We start from the raw sequence: 17,170 nt of genomic DNA, 5'->3' as shown, positions 1-17,170 counted from the left end.
TTGAATTTCTTTCCGAGTGCCTTTAGGAAAATGGGATGTCTACAAACTAGTATTTGTCACAATTACTCCTGTCTCCAAGTAACATCTGGTGACTTCTCCCTGGTCAGCAGGAATCCCTTGCTCCTGCCGTCTGGTTCATGCCTTGCCTCTGTTCCTCTGCAGTCCTGTAGCCGGGTAACGAGCCACATCACCCTCCAATGCCCTTAAAACCCTGTGCACCCAGCTTGAGCTGGCTGTGGCCCTGGAAAATCCAATATAAGCAGCATAGAAATGTGTGGGAGTGAGGGAAAGAGTCCTTGTGGAGAGTGGAAGTGCCCATTTAAGAAATGCAGTCACCGTTTCCGTCATTATCCACCAACACCTGCTCCCGGGCAGCTGAGCCCCGGGGGAAGGGGGTTCGGGAATGGCAGTGCTGATGCGTGAATCTGGGCGAGTGCTGCAGAGGATGGCTTTCCCTTTTGGGGATTGCATCTCTGAGTGCTGTTCACAGGGATGATGTAGACACAGATGTGTGCACAGGGGGTACACGGAGAAACAGCCAAGTGCCGCCTGTCACCTGCCAGGTGTGGCCGCGCCACAGCCCCTCAAAGTTGTCCTCCTCTTTTTCTTCCCTGCAGTGCCGGCGGCGCCTCCCACGAAGTCATGCAGATCGACCTACAAGTGGAAGAGCCCGGTGACCTGCCGGCCACTCAGCTGGTCACGTGGCAGGTGGAGTACCCCGGAGAGATCACGTCCGACTTGGGGGTGTCCAAGATCTACGTGAGCCACAAGGACCTGATTGGGATCGTCCCGCTGGCCATGGTAAGCAAGCCCCTGCCTCAGGCTGTCGCTGCGGAACTCCGGGAAGGGGACGGCTCTGCACGGTGACCAAAGCTGGAGGGGGAAATGCCAGTGAGTCAGGAACCCGGATAGGGGAGGGATGGAGCCACAGAGCTCACTGCCAATAGCCAATTTTAAAACGTATATTTTTCTAAATAACATTCTTGAAATGTTATTTAGAAAATAATCAACTCCAGGTATCTGTTTGGGTCTGCTATAGCGTGAAGATTGTTGATGACTTGAGACGTGTGTTTGCATCCTGCAATGTAGGCTACTTGAGGGATCTCAAACACACAACTGTGGGGACCACAGCGCTCAGGTATGCACGTGACCTGTGCTGAGGGGCGTGGCCAGCGCCTGCCCCGCCTCAAGGCCTCAGCCGATGGTTGCCAGGCAGGAAAGACAAGCCACATTCCGAAATTTTAAGATCTACTGATTTTTCAAGAGAAGCCACGAATAGAGTTTTAATGTGAAACATCAACTTGTTTATGTTGGGGACTTTTTTTTTTAAATTTAAAGCACTACATAGGAAAGAGTTAACTATATCCCATTCATAGGTCATCTATAACTTGTCATCTACAGGATTTGGGACTGTAAATCTGTCCATGCATTTCCTAGGATTTGTAGGACAGAGATGGGCTTTCGGGTCTCCAGCGGACATGCTTAGCCCTTGCCTGGGGGACGCCTGCAGAGCCCCACCCTTCCTGGGATGCTTCTGGGGCCCCTTCAAGGGGGGAATACTTTGTTGTCGCCGTCATTGTTGTTTTAATTTGACTTTTTGCAACACAAATACTGGGGTGTGGTAGTCTGCTGACAATAACTTGAGTTTTCTCCTGTTGCAAACGTACTTTTCCTGTCGGAAGTGAAGTGTGAGTTGACTGCTCTAGGTTTCCCCTGGACCATCAATCAGAAAATACTGACAGGTGTTGTTATGTAGTGGTAAAAAAAAAAAAAAAACCCAGAAATCAGTCTTTCAATCAAAGGCAATGGGGACAGTTGCCTGGTGACACTAACTCAGTGTCTGTACTGTTCATCAGGAGATGAAAAGGCGTTAGGGTGCTTTGGTTGATCAGGGCTCCTATTAAGTATTTATTTTAAAGGCAGTGAGTCTGCCGTGGCGTGTTATTACGAGGGTGACAGAGCTCTCCTTATGTGGGCTGTCAGTGCTTCTGTTCCTGGGAGTGGCAGTGCCGCTTGTCTTGAGTAAGTGCTTATTTGAATTCGCTGATGTTCAGCACCTCGGTGTGATGCACTGTTGGCCGTACTCTGTGGACAACTCCCACCGCGCTTGGCCCAGGCTGTCTACTCTGTTCCCTGCACTCAGCCTTCATCCCGTCTCATTGCCTATTCCAAACCCCACTGTTCCTCGCAGCCCACGTGAATTCCCTGTCTCCCGAGAGCCGTCTCTCTGCCCTCTGTCAACCTCTGCAACCTTCTCCGTCCTGCTGCAACTGCTCTTGCTATGCTACGTGCAATGCTGCAGGATTGTATAATGTAGGGGTAGAGCTAGGAAATAATATCTCTGCTGAGACCCAGCTGACCCACGTGCCAGTTAGGAATTGCATTTGGCTGAAAGCAATAGAGCTCACGCACCCTACCCCACCCTCCAACCAGTGGCGGCTTAAATACAAATGTATTTTCTTCTTTCACGTAAAGAAATCCCTGAGATGTGTGGTCTAGGGCTGGTATGGTGTTGCATGATATCCGAGATTACTTCTGCTCCTACAGGCAGGTGCATGTGTTCTACCCTCATGATTACTTCATGGCCCAAGGTGGTTGCTGGAGTGCCAGCCATCATATCCATAGTCTGCAGACCAGAAAAAGTAAAAAACACGGAGGACCAAGCAGGGCCAGTGTCTTTTCCTTTGCAAGAAACCTTCCCAAGAACCCAGCATAATGTTTCTGGTTATATCCAGTGGGCCAAAACTTAGTCATATCGCCACATTTAGTTGTAAGGAAGGCTGAGAAATGTAGTTTTTAACATGATGGATTGCTCAGATTCTGTTACAAGGAAACAAGAGGAGAACAGATGTTGCAGGGTGGCGAGCGGTATCCGCAGCACTCATCCCTGGTGTCCACACGAGGACAAAGAGGCTGAGAGAGGTCACTTTGAATGTTTCCCATCCTTCACTGGTCTTTAGGAGCCTCTTAGGAAGAATAGTGTAACTAAATCATAGCCCCCACTTACTAGTTGTGCAACCATGCTTAACTTCATTGTGCCTCAGTTTCCTCATCTGTAAAGGGGAGAAAATAGTACCTACTCACACGGTGGTTGTGAGGATGAAACAGTAACTCAAGGATACTTAGGGGAGCACCCCACCTAGGGCAAATGTGCACAAATGTTAGCTGTCATTACGGTTACTTAATTACCAAATGCAAAGATACAAACAATACCCCAGCAACAATGTTGCGAGTTCTTTCAGGAAAGGGACTTGCCCACGGCCCCCGTATCTCACAGTGTCTGAAGGGTGCGAGGCGGGGCGTAGATGCTCGCTGGTTTTTGAGCTGAGCTGAGTGAATTGGATTTACACATGTGGTGAATTGAGTTTTTAGCAACCCTCTCCGAGCGGCGTCTCGTGGAACCAAGAGTGAGGAGTCAGAGTCCTGACTCACCCGTGTTTTGTCTCGGGAGAGGCTGAGTCCTCTTTCCAGGGAAAGCCGCCTCCTTTTAACGTTGACTTGGTTGCCATTGGGGAGAGGGTGGTTATCATGACAAAATTACTTTGTTTTTGTGTGTTATAATAGATGTGTATGGAGAGATAGTTGAAAGAAATCTGGTATCTATGCATCCACTGATTGATAGATGGATGTCACAAATCCCTGAAATGTAAGAGCAACAGGAGGGAAGGCCCCCCCCTCGTCATGTGAGTTGAGGTCAGAGTCACACACGGCATGGAAGCTCACCTGCGTTGTCACATGGTTCCCTGCCACGGGAAGCCACTGCGGACACTCAGCAGGGGAGACACGTGGGCTGATCTATGTTTTCAGGAGACCAGTCTGGCTGTACGTGGAGAGTGGGTTTAAGAGGACAAGGGGGCTTCAGAGAGAGAAGGGGGGACTGCATTCCGGCTGCTGGAGAAAAAGACCCCATATTGGCCGGGTGCAGTGGCTCACGCCTGTAATCCTAGCAGTCTGGGAGGCCGAGGTGGGAGGATCGCTCGAGGTCAGGAGTTCGAGACCAGCCTGAGCAAGAGCGAGACCCCCGTCTCTACTAAAAATGGAAAGAAATTATCTGGACAACTAAAAATATATAGAAAAAATTAGCCGGGCATGGTGGTACATGCCTGTAGTCCCAGCTACTTGAGAGGCTGAGGCAGGAGGATTGCTTGAGCCCAGGAGTTTGAGGTTGCTGTGAGCTAGGCTGACGCCACGGCACTCTAGCCCGGGCAGCAGAGCGAGACTCTGTCTCATAAAGAAAAAGACCCCATAAGGCAGACCTAAAGAGCTTGACATTTACCCATGTCTAAATGTCCTGCCCGAACATGAGCAGCCTCGGGGCTTCGTAAGGTGGCCTCTGTCTGGGCTGCAGCTGAGTGTCCCCAAAGATCTTGGCTGTAGCCCCATGACCCCAAGTTAGTGACAGCCATATCCATGTTGCATCCAGCGGGCATAGGCTGAGGGGGCCAGGGGAGGTGTGCGCCTCCCCACCCTGATACTTCACCCCTCTCCTCCCACCCGGGAGCTCGGCCAGGCGCCCGCATCCGGCTGCCAGGGAGGCCGTGGGTGCAGCCGGCGGCACACAGCCCGGGAAGGAGGGGGGAGAGCTCGTGGGGAAAGAGCTGGTGCTGCCTGGACTTGCCAGGGTGCTGGGATCATCGCGGGGGGTATCGGTGTTGTCCTTAGGCGATCAGACTTCCCGGCGCGTTGGATGTCGGCGTGGAGGAAAGGCAGGAACGAAGGATGCATCCCAGTTTTAGGCCCGAACAAAAAGTTCCCCCTCAGTCTCCAAGACAGCACCACACACACGTAGAGTTTAAGAGACTTTCTGTAATAAAATAACCCATGGCTTACATTTTTGTACGGTAATCTTTGCACACATCTCTAATTGAGTCCTTGAGGTAGACTTTAAAAATAAGTTTGAATCCAAGGATGTGAATCAAAGGATGTGCGGTACTATAATACGTTTTATAATGGTTGCCAAACCGCCTTCCAGAAAGTTTAACCAATTTGCAATCCCACCTGCTGTGTGTAATGACACCCTTTTCCCCACGAGCTCCCCAACATGTAATATTAAAATTTTTTAAAATGGGCAATTTATTAAGTGAAAATTATGTCTCAGTGTTGCCCTAATTTGCCCTTCTTGGGTTACCTTTTTTTTTATTTCTGTATTAAATATTCGTTCTTTAACCATGTTCTTTTCCCACTGGGAATTCAACTTGTTCTTATTGCTTGGTTATAAATCTTTTTTTATTGTGGTGAAAAGCACATAACATTAAATTTGCCATCTTAAGCATTTTAAGTGTATAGTTCAGTAGTGTTAAGTATATTCATGTTGTTGTGCAACAGATATTTAGAACTTTTTGGGTTATGACACTGAAACTCTATTAAATTCCTCCTCTTCCCCAGACATTGGTAATCACCTCTCTACTTTGTATATGTATAATCGCTACTATATAAAAAGATTACTATCACTAATATATATATTCTTGTTCTAGCCCACCTGCTATGCCAGCTCCTCCAAGAAGCCCTCCCTGATCCTCATAGCAGGATATATACATAAGTAAGTGATAGTAATCTTTTGACTGACATGGCAAGTATTCTTGCCAATTTGCCATTTGCCTTCTAATTTCACCTGTAATTTTTTTTTTTGGCATGCAGAGGTTTTTGCCTGTTTGTTTAATTTTTACCGTGGTCCAATCCACTTATTTTTTTTTCTATAATGAAAATCCCTCATTTGCCCCTAATTTTGTCCAACAGTAAAAAACATAAAATCACCAAATATTAAAATACCTACCCACTGTGGCACACCTAAATAACCAGATCTGCAGTCTTCACAACATAATGCTGAAAAGAATGTCAGTGTAATTATGACGCCTTTATACTATTATTATAGATGTGCGATCAATTGGGGACAAAGCTCACAGCCTCTCCATTCTCGGTGACGTATAATTTCAACTCCAGGAAACTTGAAAATGAGATGCAATTAAGCACTTGCATTCAAAGCCACTTTTCCAAAAGTTGTTTTGTTTTGTTTTTTTTTTTGCCTTTTTCAATATTTTACATTTTTTTTCCTGACATCGTCTTCACTATTTTTCATTTTCCCCCTGATGTGTCCGGGGCTTTGAAAGCTTTTTCATTTTCTTAATCCAGTCATGTATTTCTGTGAGTTTTATTACATTATGTTATTCCGTTCAGGAAATCACGCCTCGCGGTGTTGTAGGTAAATGTTGTTGTCTTTAGGGAGGAAAATTCAGAGGAAAGGGGCTATTAAATGTGCATTATCATTAATCTCGCAAGCGTGTATCTGAAGCTCACGTCGGTGTCTGAGTCTGGAAAACGGCGTTTGCGCCTCTCCTAAGACTCGGGGTTTTCTTTGCAATGATGTGTCTTTCCGAGGGGAGAGGTCTCGGTTTCCCAAAGCTCTTCAGCATTCTTCTCGCCTAACTGCCCCCTGAATTTTGGCTAAACCAAGTGTTTTGAGCTCCTGCCAGGGTTCAGAGATGATGATGCGGATACACACTGTATCACTGTGAATGCTGCAGCCGCTAGTCCTTGAAAATATAGTAAGCAGTTGCCTTCATGCAAACGTTATTGTCATTCCCCCAGGGTGGCAGCTGTCTGGGTGCGATGACGGTGGCTGTTGCTGTCCATGTAGGAAGGGAGGTGGGGACTCTCCTCTCCCGTGGGATTTTAGGAGCGTAGTGGACCCCTGACCAGCCTCTCCTTTTGCTTTGTGTCTCCACTTTGACCACCAAGTTTGAGTTATCAGAGTTGATCTGATCAAAGCCCCACCTCGCAACTCTGCCACATCGGGGATGCGGTTTCAGCGTGAGTTTTGGAGGGGACGCTCCACCCGTAACACTCACAGAGACCCTCCAACCTCCAGGCCCCTCTTCCAGGGTGGAAGCAGCTGGACTCCAGTGCCCCGCCCCTGACATACTCTATTTCATACTCAAATGCCGTCTTCTCACAGCGTGGGCGTGGGACCCCATGACCCGGATAACCAGGGCGGGGACTGTGCGGGTCACCCTCGGCCAGAGCCTTCACCTACACGGCTGGACGCTGAGTTCTGCCCTTACGTAACCCTTGGGTCACGGTCCCTAATCATTGAAGAGTCTCTTCCCATCTCACCTGCATCTTCATAAATCTTCCCGATGAAGGCATGTTCTCCTACATCTTTGCTTCAGTAGAAATATTCCTGTGATCCTAGCAGGCAAAACTTACCCACATTTTTATAGCCATAGATTAATAATTTTACTCTTTACACCTTCTGATGGAATACGTTTTAAACAAGCTTTGCTTTTCTCCCTTTAAATAAACTTCCTTTCTGCCAAGCGTGCTCTCCCCTCATCTTCAGGACGTTCAGGATTCGTTCTCCCGGCACAAGCACCTGCTTGTGCTCCTTCCTCTCGACACTGTCCCTGCGCTCAGTCCCTGTCCCCTCCCTAGTGGCACAGCCAGCAGACCCACAGTGCTGTCCACGTAGATGCCCAGTAAATGCTTGTGCGGGAACCGTCTTACCACCCACTGGAATCCACACGGGTCCCTGAAGAGGGGGCGACACAGGGTCATTCACCCCCCGGCAGTTCTGAATTTGGCATGGGTCACGTGCCGTGACAGTCACCCACTGCCATCGGGACTTGAGAAAAGGCCCCCAGATTATGGACATAAACTTCCTCTCCTGTCTCCGATGATAAAATGTCTTTTTATTTTTGCCATGAAAGCAGATCCGTGGCTCTTTTTATTTGCCTTTCTGTAGTTCTTTTCCTGTGTCGGCCTGTTAATTATCATGCCAGGTACCCTCTGTTGTTTTACTCAGACTTTTTGAAAATTCAGTCACACCGCGTAGCATGCTCCTGCTTTCCTTTCGATACTTTCTCAGCCAAGTGCAAATTAAGACACTGCAGCAGCCCTTGAGAAGAATCTCCGCTGCGAGGTGCCTCCTTGTTTGGTGGGTTGAGTAGCCGTCGCTCCCTGAACAGCATTCTCAATAATTCCAGCAAATACCTAATAAATCACTGTTTATTAGGACCAGGTACGGTTCCACCTGCTCCCCTATGTATATTAACTCATTTCATTGCCATCGTGACCCAGTGAGGTCGGTACCACTCTTAGCCCCCTTGCACAGATGGGTGAGGGCACAGAGCTTGAGGAGTTGTTCCCAGCTACCCTGCTAAGAGCGGAGCCGGAATTAGATCCCAGATGGACATATTCCGGGGTCCGTGTGCAAAACCAGGTCCCTGTCCCATTCTCCCAAGTGGAAACCGAGAGTTTCGGCTGTTGATCAGTTCAGTATGCAAAAGGATCTTTGGAAAATGCAAGTGCCAGGACGCGCAATCGTAAAATGAAATTGAGCAGTCCTATTGAAATAGGGAAATTCATCCGCAAATGAATTATTTATTATGCACAAAGCCCCTGCTTTTCTTCTCAGCCCTCCACTCGGCTGCCTCTGACGCTCCCTCATGAGCCATCCTCTCCGGGGGTGACTTACAATGAGGCAGTGGCTTGGTGGAACCTGGCGCGTTAGAGGCACGTAGGACAAAACTAACGCGGGAGAGGTGTTGCCGTGTTGTCTGCCACGTGCGCGTTATGCCCAGCTGTCGTGCAACCAGTTGCTGTCAGTGAACAAACGCACGTGATGCAGCCGGTTTTGCAGGCTCTGCAGACACACGGTGCACTCAGACATTCCCCGAGCCCCTGCTGTGTGCCAGGTGTCGGCCATCGCGGGGCGGGTATAGCAAAGCTCGCGTTCCACTGGGGGAAGCGGCTGGTAAATAAGTCAACAGTGACGGAGCAAGACAACTTCAGAATCAATATACGCTTGGAAAGAAAGAAGACAGGGTGTCGTGGAGGAGGACGACCGGTTGAGGTGAGCTCCTTCTACCTAGGGTGTCACCACGGAGGTGACATGTGAGTGGAGACAGTGCCCAGAAGGACCCAGCGGGGAAGACGTGAGAGGAAGAGCTGCCTCGCCAGACGGAAGAAGTGGGTGCCACGGCCCAAAGCCGGGGCCAGCTTGCAGTGCTTTGACTCAGAAGTCCAGTGTAGCTGGAGGTAGCGAGTGGGGAAACAGAGGCAGGAGATTCGGTCCAAACAGCCGGGCGCTGGGTGATACCCTCATCAGCTGTTGTCCGTGCAGCTGGGCTTCCGACTCAGGATGTGTACATCTGACCTGATTCACGACTTATTTTTAAAATATTATTCTGAGTACTATGAGGAGAACAGACATTGGGGAGGTCAACGATGGAAACAGACCTCGCTGGGGGCCACGGTGACAGTGCAGGTAGAAAGGATGACAGCTGGGACTAGGGTGACGCTGGAGACATCGAAGGTAAGTGAACTTCTCAGGAGGTCTCTCCTGAGTATAGACACCAGGGCTGGCTTCTGGACAGCGCCAGGCATGCGTGTGAACAGGAGAGGGCTCACACGCATGTGGTCCAGACAGCTCTGCCCCGTGGGACTTCCCGAGATGATGTAAATGTTCCGTATTCTAATCCGTCCCACACGGCAGCCACGGCCGTGCGCGGTTACTGAGTCCTGCAAACGCAGTAGTGTGGCTGGAGAACTGAGTGTTATAAAGGAATGTAAATGTAAACAGCTGCACGTGCTGGTGGCTGTCGGGTTCAACAGTGTGGCTCTAAAGCTGTGGCTGGGAGACTCGGGGAGTCATGCTCTCTGCTGAGACCGTGGTCTGTGCGTTCTCCACTTGCTCTGTGGACCCACGGCTCATTCTTCTCCACTCTGCTTTGTGCCCCTGGGCTCTTTCCTTTGGGGACTGCGCCAAATGATCCCTTCCTGGGGTGAGCCAGCGGATGGCACTGGGAGGTCAAAGGAAGCTCCTTCCCTGGCAGACTGCAGTCTGTCTGCGGCTGTGTGCTTTGTCAAGGGCACCTGCTGTCATAAGTCCACTCATTAAGCCACAGCAGTGCTACCTGCCGTGGTGTTTGAGTCTCTAGCACAACACCTGTGCCAACCTGCACCTACAGTGGTCTCGTTCCCACCCCTCTATGCAGAGGTGCAAGCACCTGAATGCACCGTTTTGTCTCACAGTGTAGTCCCTGCCCCCAAATTTATGCATTCAAATCCATATTATTTTATTGCAAGCTATTTGCTTTTTTATTCCTCTTTTAGAATTCAGTTAAAATAGCATACTGGTTTTTTAAAGTATGTACGTTGGTAGATTCTATTATTGGTCCTTATTTCAGGACAATAAAATAAATGCAACTTTGTTATATAAATATTTGTTACATAAAAGGAGCATTAGCTCAAATATGGTCTAAAGCAACAGGGTTGGGAAATGTTTTCTGTGCAGGGACAGGCAGTATATATTTCCATATGGTCTCCGTTGCAACAATGCAACTTCTGTGTTTCCGGCCCAAAAGCAGCCACCAACATATAGGCAAATAGACATAACTGCTTTCCAATGAAACTATTTATGGGCACTGGAATTTGAATTTTTATATAATTTTCGCGTGTCACAAAATGGTGTCCTTCTTTCAACTGTCAACCATTTGTAAGTGTATAAACCATTCTGAGTTGCACAACGAACAACTGGTCTGACGCCAACGTAGCCTTTGCTTACCCAGGTCTGCGTTTTCCTTCCGGAGCATGAAACTAGCCCCCACGTGATCCAATCATGCTATAAGGGTTGATCTCCTTGAGTGAAAAGTTCCCTAAGAAGAAAAAACAAAAAAGCAGCGTTATCATGAGAAAAGCGTATTTTCCATGGTGAGAAGAGATGAATCCCCCACCATGTCCCACCCCATGGAGAAGGTCCACAGGCTCGGCCCAGACCCGCCACATTTTCCCTCAACCAAGCTCAGGATGAGTTGGACGGAGCTGGATTCAGATACCGGGGTCAGAGTTCACAAATAGGTGGACTTAGGGCAAGTGAAGCAACCTCTCTGTAGCTCCCTTTTCCCATCTGTAAAGTGGGCACAATGATGGTACCTCCATCTCATAGGGAGATATAAAAATGTAATGAGTATGAAAGCAAGACATATTTAGCACAGGTCTGTACAGTAGATACTCCTGCTGCTATTAACAACATCCCTTAATTCATGTTTGGGAATATTAGCACAAAAAAAAATTTGAAGTGTTATTACTTTCTTTTCCCTTCTATAATTTTTTCAAGAAATTAAGGAAAACCTAAACTTTGAACGTCCACTAGGGATAAAAGAGTAAATAAATCCATGATAATTTAAATAGGAAGTAGGTGTAGCCTTAGCTCTTCTGTCAGACAGGCACCAAATGACAATGGTGCATCTGTCAGGACATTTTCAAATTCAGACCAAAGTGGCTTCTGCAGAAATCGGAATGTATTGGTTCACTGTATAAGATTGGATTCATTTGGCTACATGAATGGTCAGGTTGTTGACAGCCAAATGAGGCTATCACTTGACCCTAAACCGGTCACACTCGCCCCTTACCCTGATTAGTCTGAGGCAGGCTTCCTAAACTCATGACAGCTTGAGGGTAGATTGCTATGACCCATTAAGATCAGCGTCCTCTGATGAAGAGGAGGCATGAAGAAAAATTGCCAAGAAAATCCTTAGAGGAAAAACACAGGACAAATTTGACTACATAGAGCTTTCAGCAAAGGAGGTTAACTGTCTTTCCATTTTATGTACAAATCTTAAAACTTTCAAAAAAAAACCTCACTTCCTGCAGAAAAGGCACTTGAACAAAATAAAATAATAGAGGCGTGTGAGAAAGAACCTACCCATGATCTCTCTTCGTATTACACGCATGTGCAGCAGGACAGAAGTCACTCCCCTCTTTGGGGGGACATGACTGGCACTGTGAGCCAACACATCTGTCCAGCTGTGGCTGGTCCTCGATACCTAGATCATTGCAAAGTGCTTGGTGGGTGATATTAAAAGTTAAAGGTTGGGCATAAGCCAAGATGTAAAACTTTGAAATGTATTTGTTTATAGCTTGTTGAACTGTCGAAAAGGATTTAACAAACACGGAACAGAGTTATTTGATTATCTTAAACTCACGGCCAAACTGTGATACTTCTAATCATATTTTTTCTGAAGAATCAGCTCTCTTCTCCAGAATCAATTTAATTCTCCTATGCTTGCCAGCAGTGATTTTGTTGGTTTGTTACTTCATCTAATGCCAGATATATTCTGTCTTTCTGTGTGGAATGTGCCCCCAAGGCAAGGTGCTAACCCCCAGACCACAGCAAGTGGATGCATGTCCCTTCCTCTAATGGAATAACGGTAGGTGTCAGGGAACAGGATGGACAGATCAGAGAAGGTGGGAAAAGTCGCTATTTAGGATTTTTTAGTTGTAAAAACATGAGAAAAATAGTAATAGGAAGGAGGGACCTTTTTTATGCTTCGTGGGTAGCTGTATCATAAAACAACAAAACGGCTGTCCAGCAGTAGATAAATTCCTTAAAATTACTACCTAAGGGATATGGTAGTTACAGGTCAAAGTGACTTTTTATAGAAATTATTTTTCCTAAACCTAACAGCAGCTAACCGAGTGGAAGGAAGCATTTAATCCCTTCTGTGTGTTCCACACAGATCTCTCTTCCTGACAATTTTAAAATGGAAACGGAGTCTATCGGTCTTTATAAATTTGTAGTTATATGCAAGTATAATAAGACAACATATGGAAAAGCAATGGAATGATTAAGAAAAGGATTTTGCAAAGCGTGTGAACAGGGATCTGAGAGGTTTATCCATTAAATCTTTCATTTCGATTTGGAAAATGTGTGTGACTACCCAGTTAATTATTTTACTTAATGTAAGAATGCTAGGTATTACACACCCTTACTCTGTAGAACAGGTTCATCTTTGAAACATAGGAAAAGGTTAAACTCCTTTCTGAGATAAGAAACAGGTGGCGAATTTAACATGCTGGTGTATACATCGAGGTATCATGATGGAACCAGGACCCATGTCTTTCTAGAAAAATCTGTCCTTGGTTTAACGGAATCCCTTTTATTGTAATGAAATTGGGGAGGTAAGAAACATGCAATTCAACTACTGAGAAAAAAAAATAAACTGCAAAATAGACGGTTATTGTAGTTTGCTGCCTGGTTCACTGTGTAGACTCTTTACAAAACATCTTATTGATGCTTTACAATTATACCATGAAGAGAGGCTTCATGGTGGGAAAACTGGGGTTCATGGAAATAAAGTAAGTTATTGAAAGTCACATGACTAGAAAGTGCAGCGTCTACACAGCCCTCTGCATGTACACAAGACGCAGAGCTGTTATCTGTGCACCTGCATGAGAGCAGGAAGTAAAACACTGGCCCCACACAAAGGTGGATGGAAAGTCCTGCCTCCTGCAGTGGCCCTGGGGACATTGATCTCCAGAATGGAAGGTGACAGAGCAGAGCTGTGTGGTGGACGGAGGGTGTTAGGAGCTTTCTGAGTGATGGGAGAAAATGACCGAGACTCACAAGAAGCAAAACCCGTGTTTCTGTCACTTCTTCTCATAGTAACTCTGGCAAGTTTCTGTGTCGATGTCACCTCTTCTTATCTATGAAATAGTGTCACGTTGACCTCACCTGGTTTATAGAATTCTTGACGTTTTGTTAGATCAGTGGTAATATGTTTTGAAACAGGCTATGAATTTTCCATATTATGATAGAATTCTCTCTCCAGCGTCTGCACAAAGGAGTTGTCTAATTCCCACTCATCTTGTCTGGGACAGGAAATGATGCTCTACCTCTTGATACACACAGGTGTGGACAGGTAAAGGTAACTATATGGGTTATCGGGTAAAGGTAACTATATGGGTAGAATATGGATATGGCTATCGATGACGGAGAGGAAGACAATACAATGATGCTATTAATATATATGATGTTGATACAGGTAGTGGATAGATATAGGTATAGATATAGATAGCTGATAGATAGATTGGCAGCCCTGTAATGCTCAGTGTCTGATGATAACTCTCCCATTTTGTTGCCCACTCAAGTCATTCCTGGCATCTTTCTTTCCCGGGTCCTATATCCAACCCAATGCCAAGTCCTGTGGATTTTACTTCTCATCTGTATTTCAAACTCATCCTTTTCTTCCTGTATCCACTGCCCCATTGCACTCTAAATTATTCCTGTTTCTAATCTAAATCACTAAAATGTCTCATCTACTCAATCCATCTCCACTCTGCTAAACTGCAGATGGTTATCTTGTAGATCGTCACCTTTCGTGATCTCATTTGTCTCCTACTTAAAACACATTCAGTGATTTCCTTTTGCCCTTAGGAGAGACACCAGAATATTGAACACGCATATAGGGCGCACCATCTGTGATCTAACCCCTGCCTGCCTTTCCCGGCCAACTGCAGGACGGCTGGGAAGCACAGTTTTCCTGCCTGAAACCGAGGTGGTAAATTCGTAGCACGGTCCCCAACACAATGTTCCGCAAAGCGTCTCTTTCTCAGATCTAAACATCCCTCAGTGACATCAGCATTATCCTCTAACTGTTGTCGGCATTCTCCCCCAGGCACCCCGGGGTTGATTAGTGTCCCCAGAGGATGACAGTGTATCTTCATTTCAGCATTCAGTTGTCCACCAGTCTCCGTTTGGGTCCAAAACTCAGTCTGTAGTTCCAGAGCTGAGCATGGTGTTCCAGGCCTCAGCTTGGCTTTAAAGTCTCATTTCAGGCACCCTGTTTTCGTTAATGCCGGCCAACTTGCTGTGACTGTCCTTGGGGGAAGCCACAGTGCATTGCTGACTCCTCCGTACCCGCATCTCTCTTCTCTTTTTACCGGTCCTCAGCTGCACCTCCACTGTGATTGTTCTAGTACAGTGAGGGCTCTGAGCCTGGAAGCTAAATTTGTCGTTTCTCTCCAGAATAGAATCGCACTGGACACAGTCCATCACCGTTCTAGCCTGGCGAAATATTTTAGGATCCCAAATCTGTGATCAAGCATTTTGAACATAACTCCCAGTTTTATGTCGTGTGTGACTGAGATTAGCACGCTGTCAATTTCTCATTCGGTTCATTAACTGAGATTCTGACCAGAACAGGGATGCAGGATACCTTTGCTCTCGGGTCCAACATCCGATCTCAGCTGATCCTGATGGTTCTAGTTTCACAATCTACCCAGAATGTGACCATCTCTCCTGCCAGCCTCTGATGCACCATCTATTTTACTTGTTTTGCAGCTTTTTCCATTTGTTCTTTTAAACTAAAATATACACCCAAGGGGGGATGGCAAGAATTTTTTTGTCTGTTTTGTTCACATCTTTATTTGGGGTATCTACAAAATTCTTAATATACAGTAGGTGTTCAAAAAATGTTTTCAGATGAATAAATAAATAAATGAATGAATACATGGTAGATGCCCCCTCCAGATTAATATCACTTCCTGTTGTCCACAACAAGATCGTAAGATACTTTATCTATCATATGTCTGGCCCACACCAGATGCACTATGCTTACCATATTCTAAAACTTAATACATGTTTTATCTCTCCTAAACCTTTTTTTTTTTTTTTTTTAATTTCAACTCATGCTAAACCTTTGCTTCCCGGGGTTTCACTAGCTCTGTAAATTGCTCCTCATTCCGCCCAGTTCCTCCAACCAACAGGGTGGGAGTTCTCCATGGTCCTGATTTCTCTGATTCCCAGAGGCCGACTGGTCTGTTAGTTTTGTCTCCAAAGTACACGTGACTTGTCCACACCAGCCTCTTGCAACTCAGGTGTCTTGGGGGGACTTTCAAGGTGTCAAGCCTGGCTCTGTCATGGCTTTTTAAGGGCTATTTTCTTGCTTTGCTTCTCTCCTCAGGAGTCCTCGATTATCTTGTTTGACCACCTCTTAACCTTTAGTGAGTTTGAAACATACTGGGCTCCTTTTTCCAGTAAGAGCTTTCTGAAGCACATCTTACCCGTTCAGTCTGTGTGACGCCATGGCTCTCCTGCAGGCTGTTTAGCAAATACCAGCACCAGCGAGGAAGAGCGTGTTTCATGGACCCTGCATGAGGCGTAACTCTCCTCTCAGCGGTCAGGGTGGGGCTGCTGGTGAGACTGGGCTGTAGGCTGATCACCTGCATAGAATCTTTAAACGGGGAATTACTGAGTCAAAATCCTAGAGATAGTCACAATCCCATTCCTAAGGATTTTTACCCACTCCCTAGTATGTTATTAAAGAGAAAGAGACAGAGACAGAGAAAGGGCCAAAAGTACATTAAAGTGACAGATCCGAGAGGACTATAAAGACCCATCTTAGAGCAAAGCTATTTGGATAATTTGGTGCCTAAGCAGTGATAAAGTAATTATTAAATCAGTAATTAGGTAATTGGACAGTCTCTTCCCTCCACATTTAGCAACAAAATAAGTCACCAACAATAATTAAAAGAACATTAAAAATCGACTAAACTTACAAAAGAACCAGAGGGAATGTTATACTCTGGGATCTAAGAAGAGTTCTCTGGTTGAAGAAGATATCTGCAATGTGTTTTGCTGTTGGCAACGGAAGGACGTGAGTGACTTTTGAATGTGTTTGTTCAGGAGGTGACCTGGTGACATACGGAGAGTGGAATTCTCTCTGCGTGAGCTGGTGCACAGAGGCTGGAAACAGTCCCATGTGTGCCCTGAAGATGAACTATCTGTGGCTTTTCACTACCTTACGCAAGCAGCTTACCATAGACACTCTGCCTTGCAAATTTTGACTAAAAGCTACAGTGACCTTCTCCTCTCCCAGCAATTTCACATCTAAAATGGCGAGTTAATCAGTATCCATCTATAGCTGCTGTTTACCTCTTCCAGGCACCTAAAGACCTCTTACCTAGGATGTTTTTATTCCATTGAATACTGTCTACATATGTTTATGTTAGAATAGCCCAGGAAAAATGGCTGAATTATGGCTGCTCTTTCTTTTCCCAACCTCTAGTTAATAAATCCATCCAGCGTCTGAGTGGTATATGCTGTTTGTTGTGTGTTGTTATTCATCTGAGAACTAAGTAAGAGGCCCTCTGGTCTTTCTGAAGGATCGTTTTATTTCGCCACTATTTTCAATTTATGATCCCTAAACAAGGCAATGCGTCGTCGTCCATTTTAAAGACACGTAAGAGTAAACAAGCCCTGCTTGCATTTTGCTATGTTGGCTAAAGTTGTTTTTGTGGGAGAGAAATGGAAGGGAATTAATTAACGAATTGTCCTTTCATGGATGCTTTGTAAATTATTTACATGATGCACCATAAATTCAAATTAGATTCC

At 46.1% G+C, this 17,170-nt stretch overlaps 1 protein-coding gene across 1 annotated transcript in view; it reads left to right on the top strand.

The window, feature by feature from the left end:
• Positions 1–17,170, top strand: part of TMEM132D (transmembrane protein 132D) — a 475,101-nt gene that overhangs the window by 308,286 nt on the left and 149,645 nt on the right. The window contains exon 4 of the mRNA XM_045534295.1: positions 618–801. Within this exon, the coding sequence (XP_045390251.1) occupies positions 618–801 (184 nt within the window). The remainder of the gene's footprint in view (positions 1–617; positions 802–17,170) is intronic.

The sequence above is a fragment of the Lemur catta genome, chromosome 21, assembly GCF_020740605.2.
Source record: "Lemur catta isolate mLemCat1 chromosome 21, mLemCat1.pri, whole genome shotgun sequence".
Classification (NCBI taxonomy): Eukaryota; Metazoa; Chordata; class Mammalia; order Primates; family Lemuridae; genus Lemur; species Lemur catta.
Note: the sequence above shows the minus strand (reverse complement) of the source record. Positions and strands in the feature narration are given on the sequence as shown.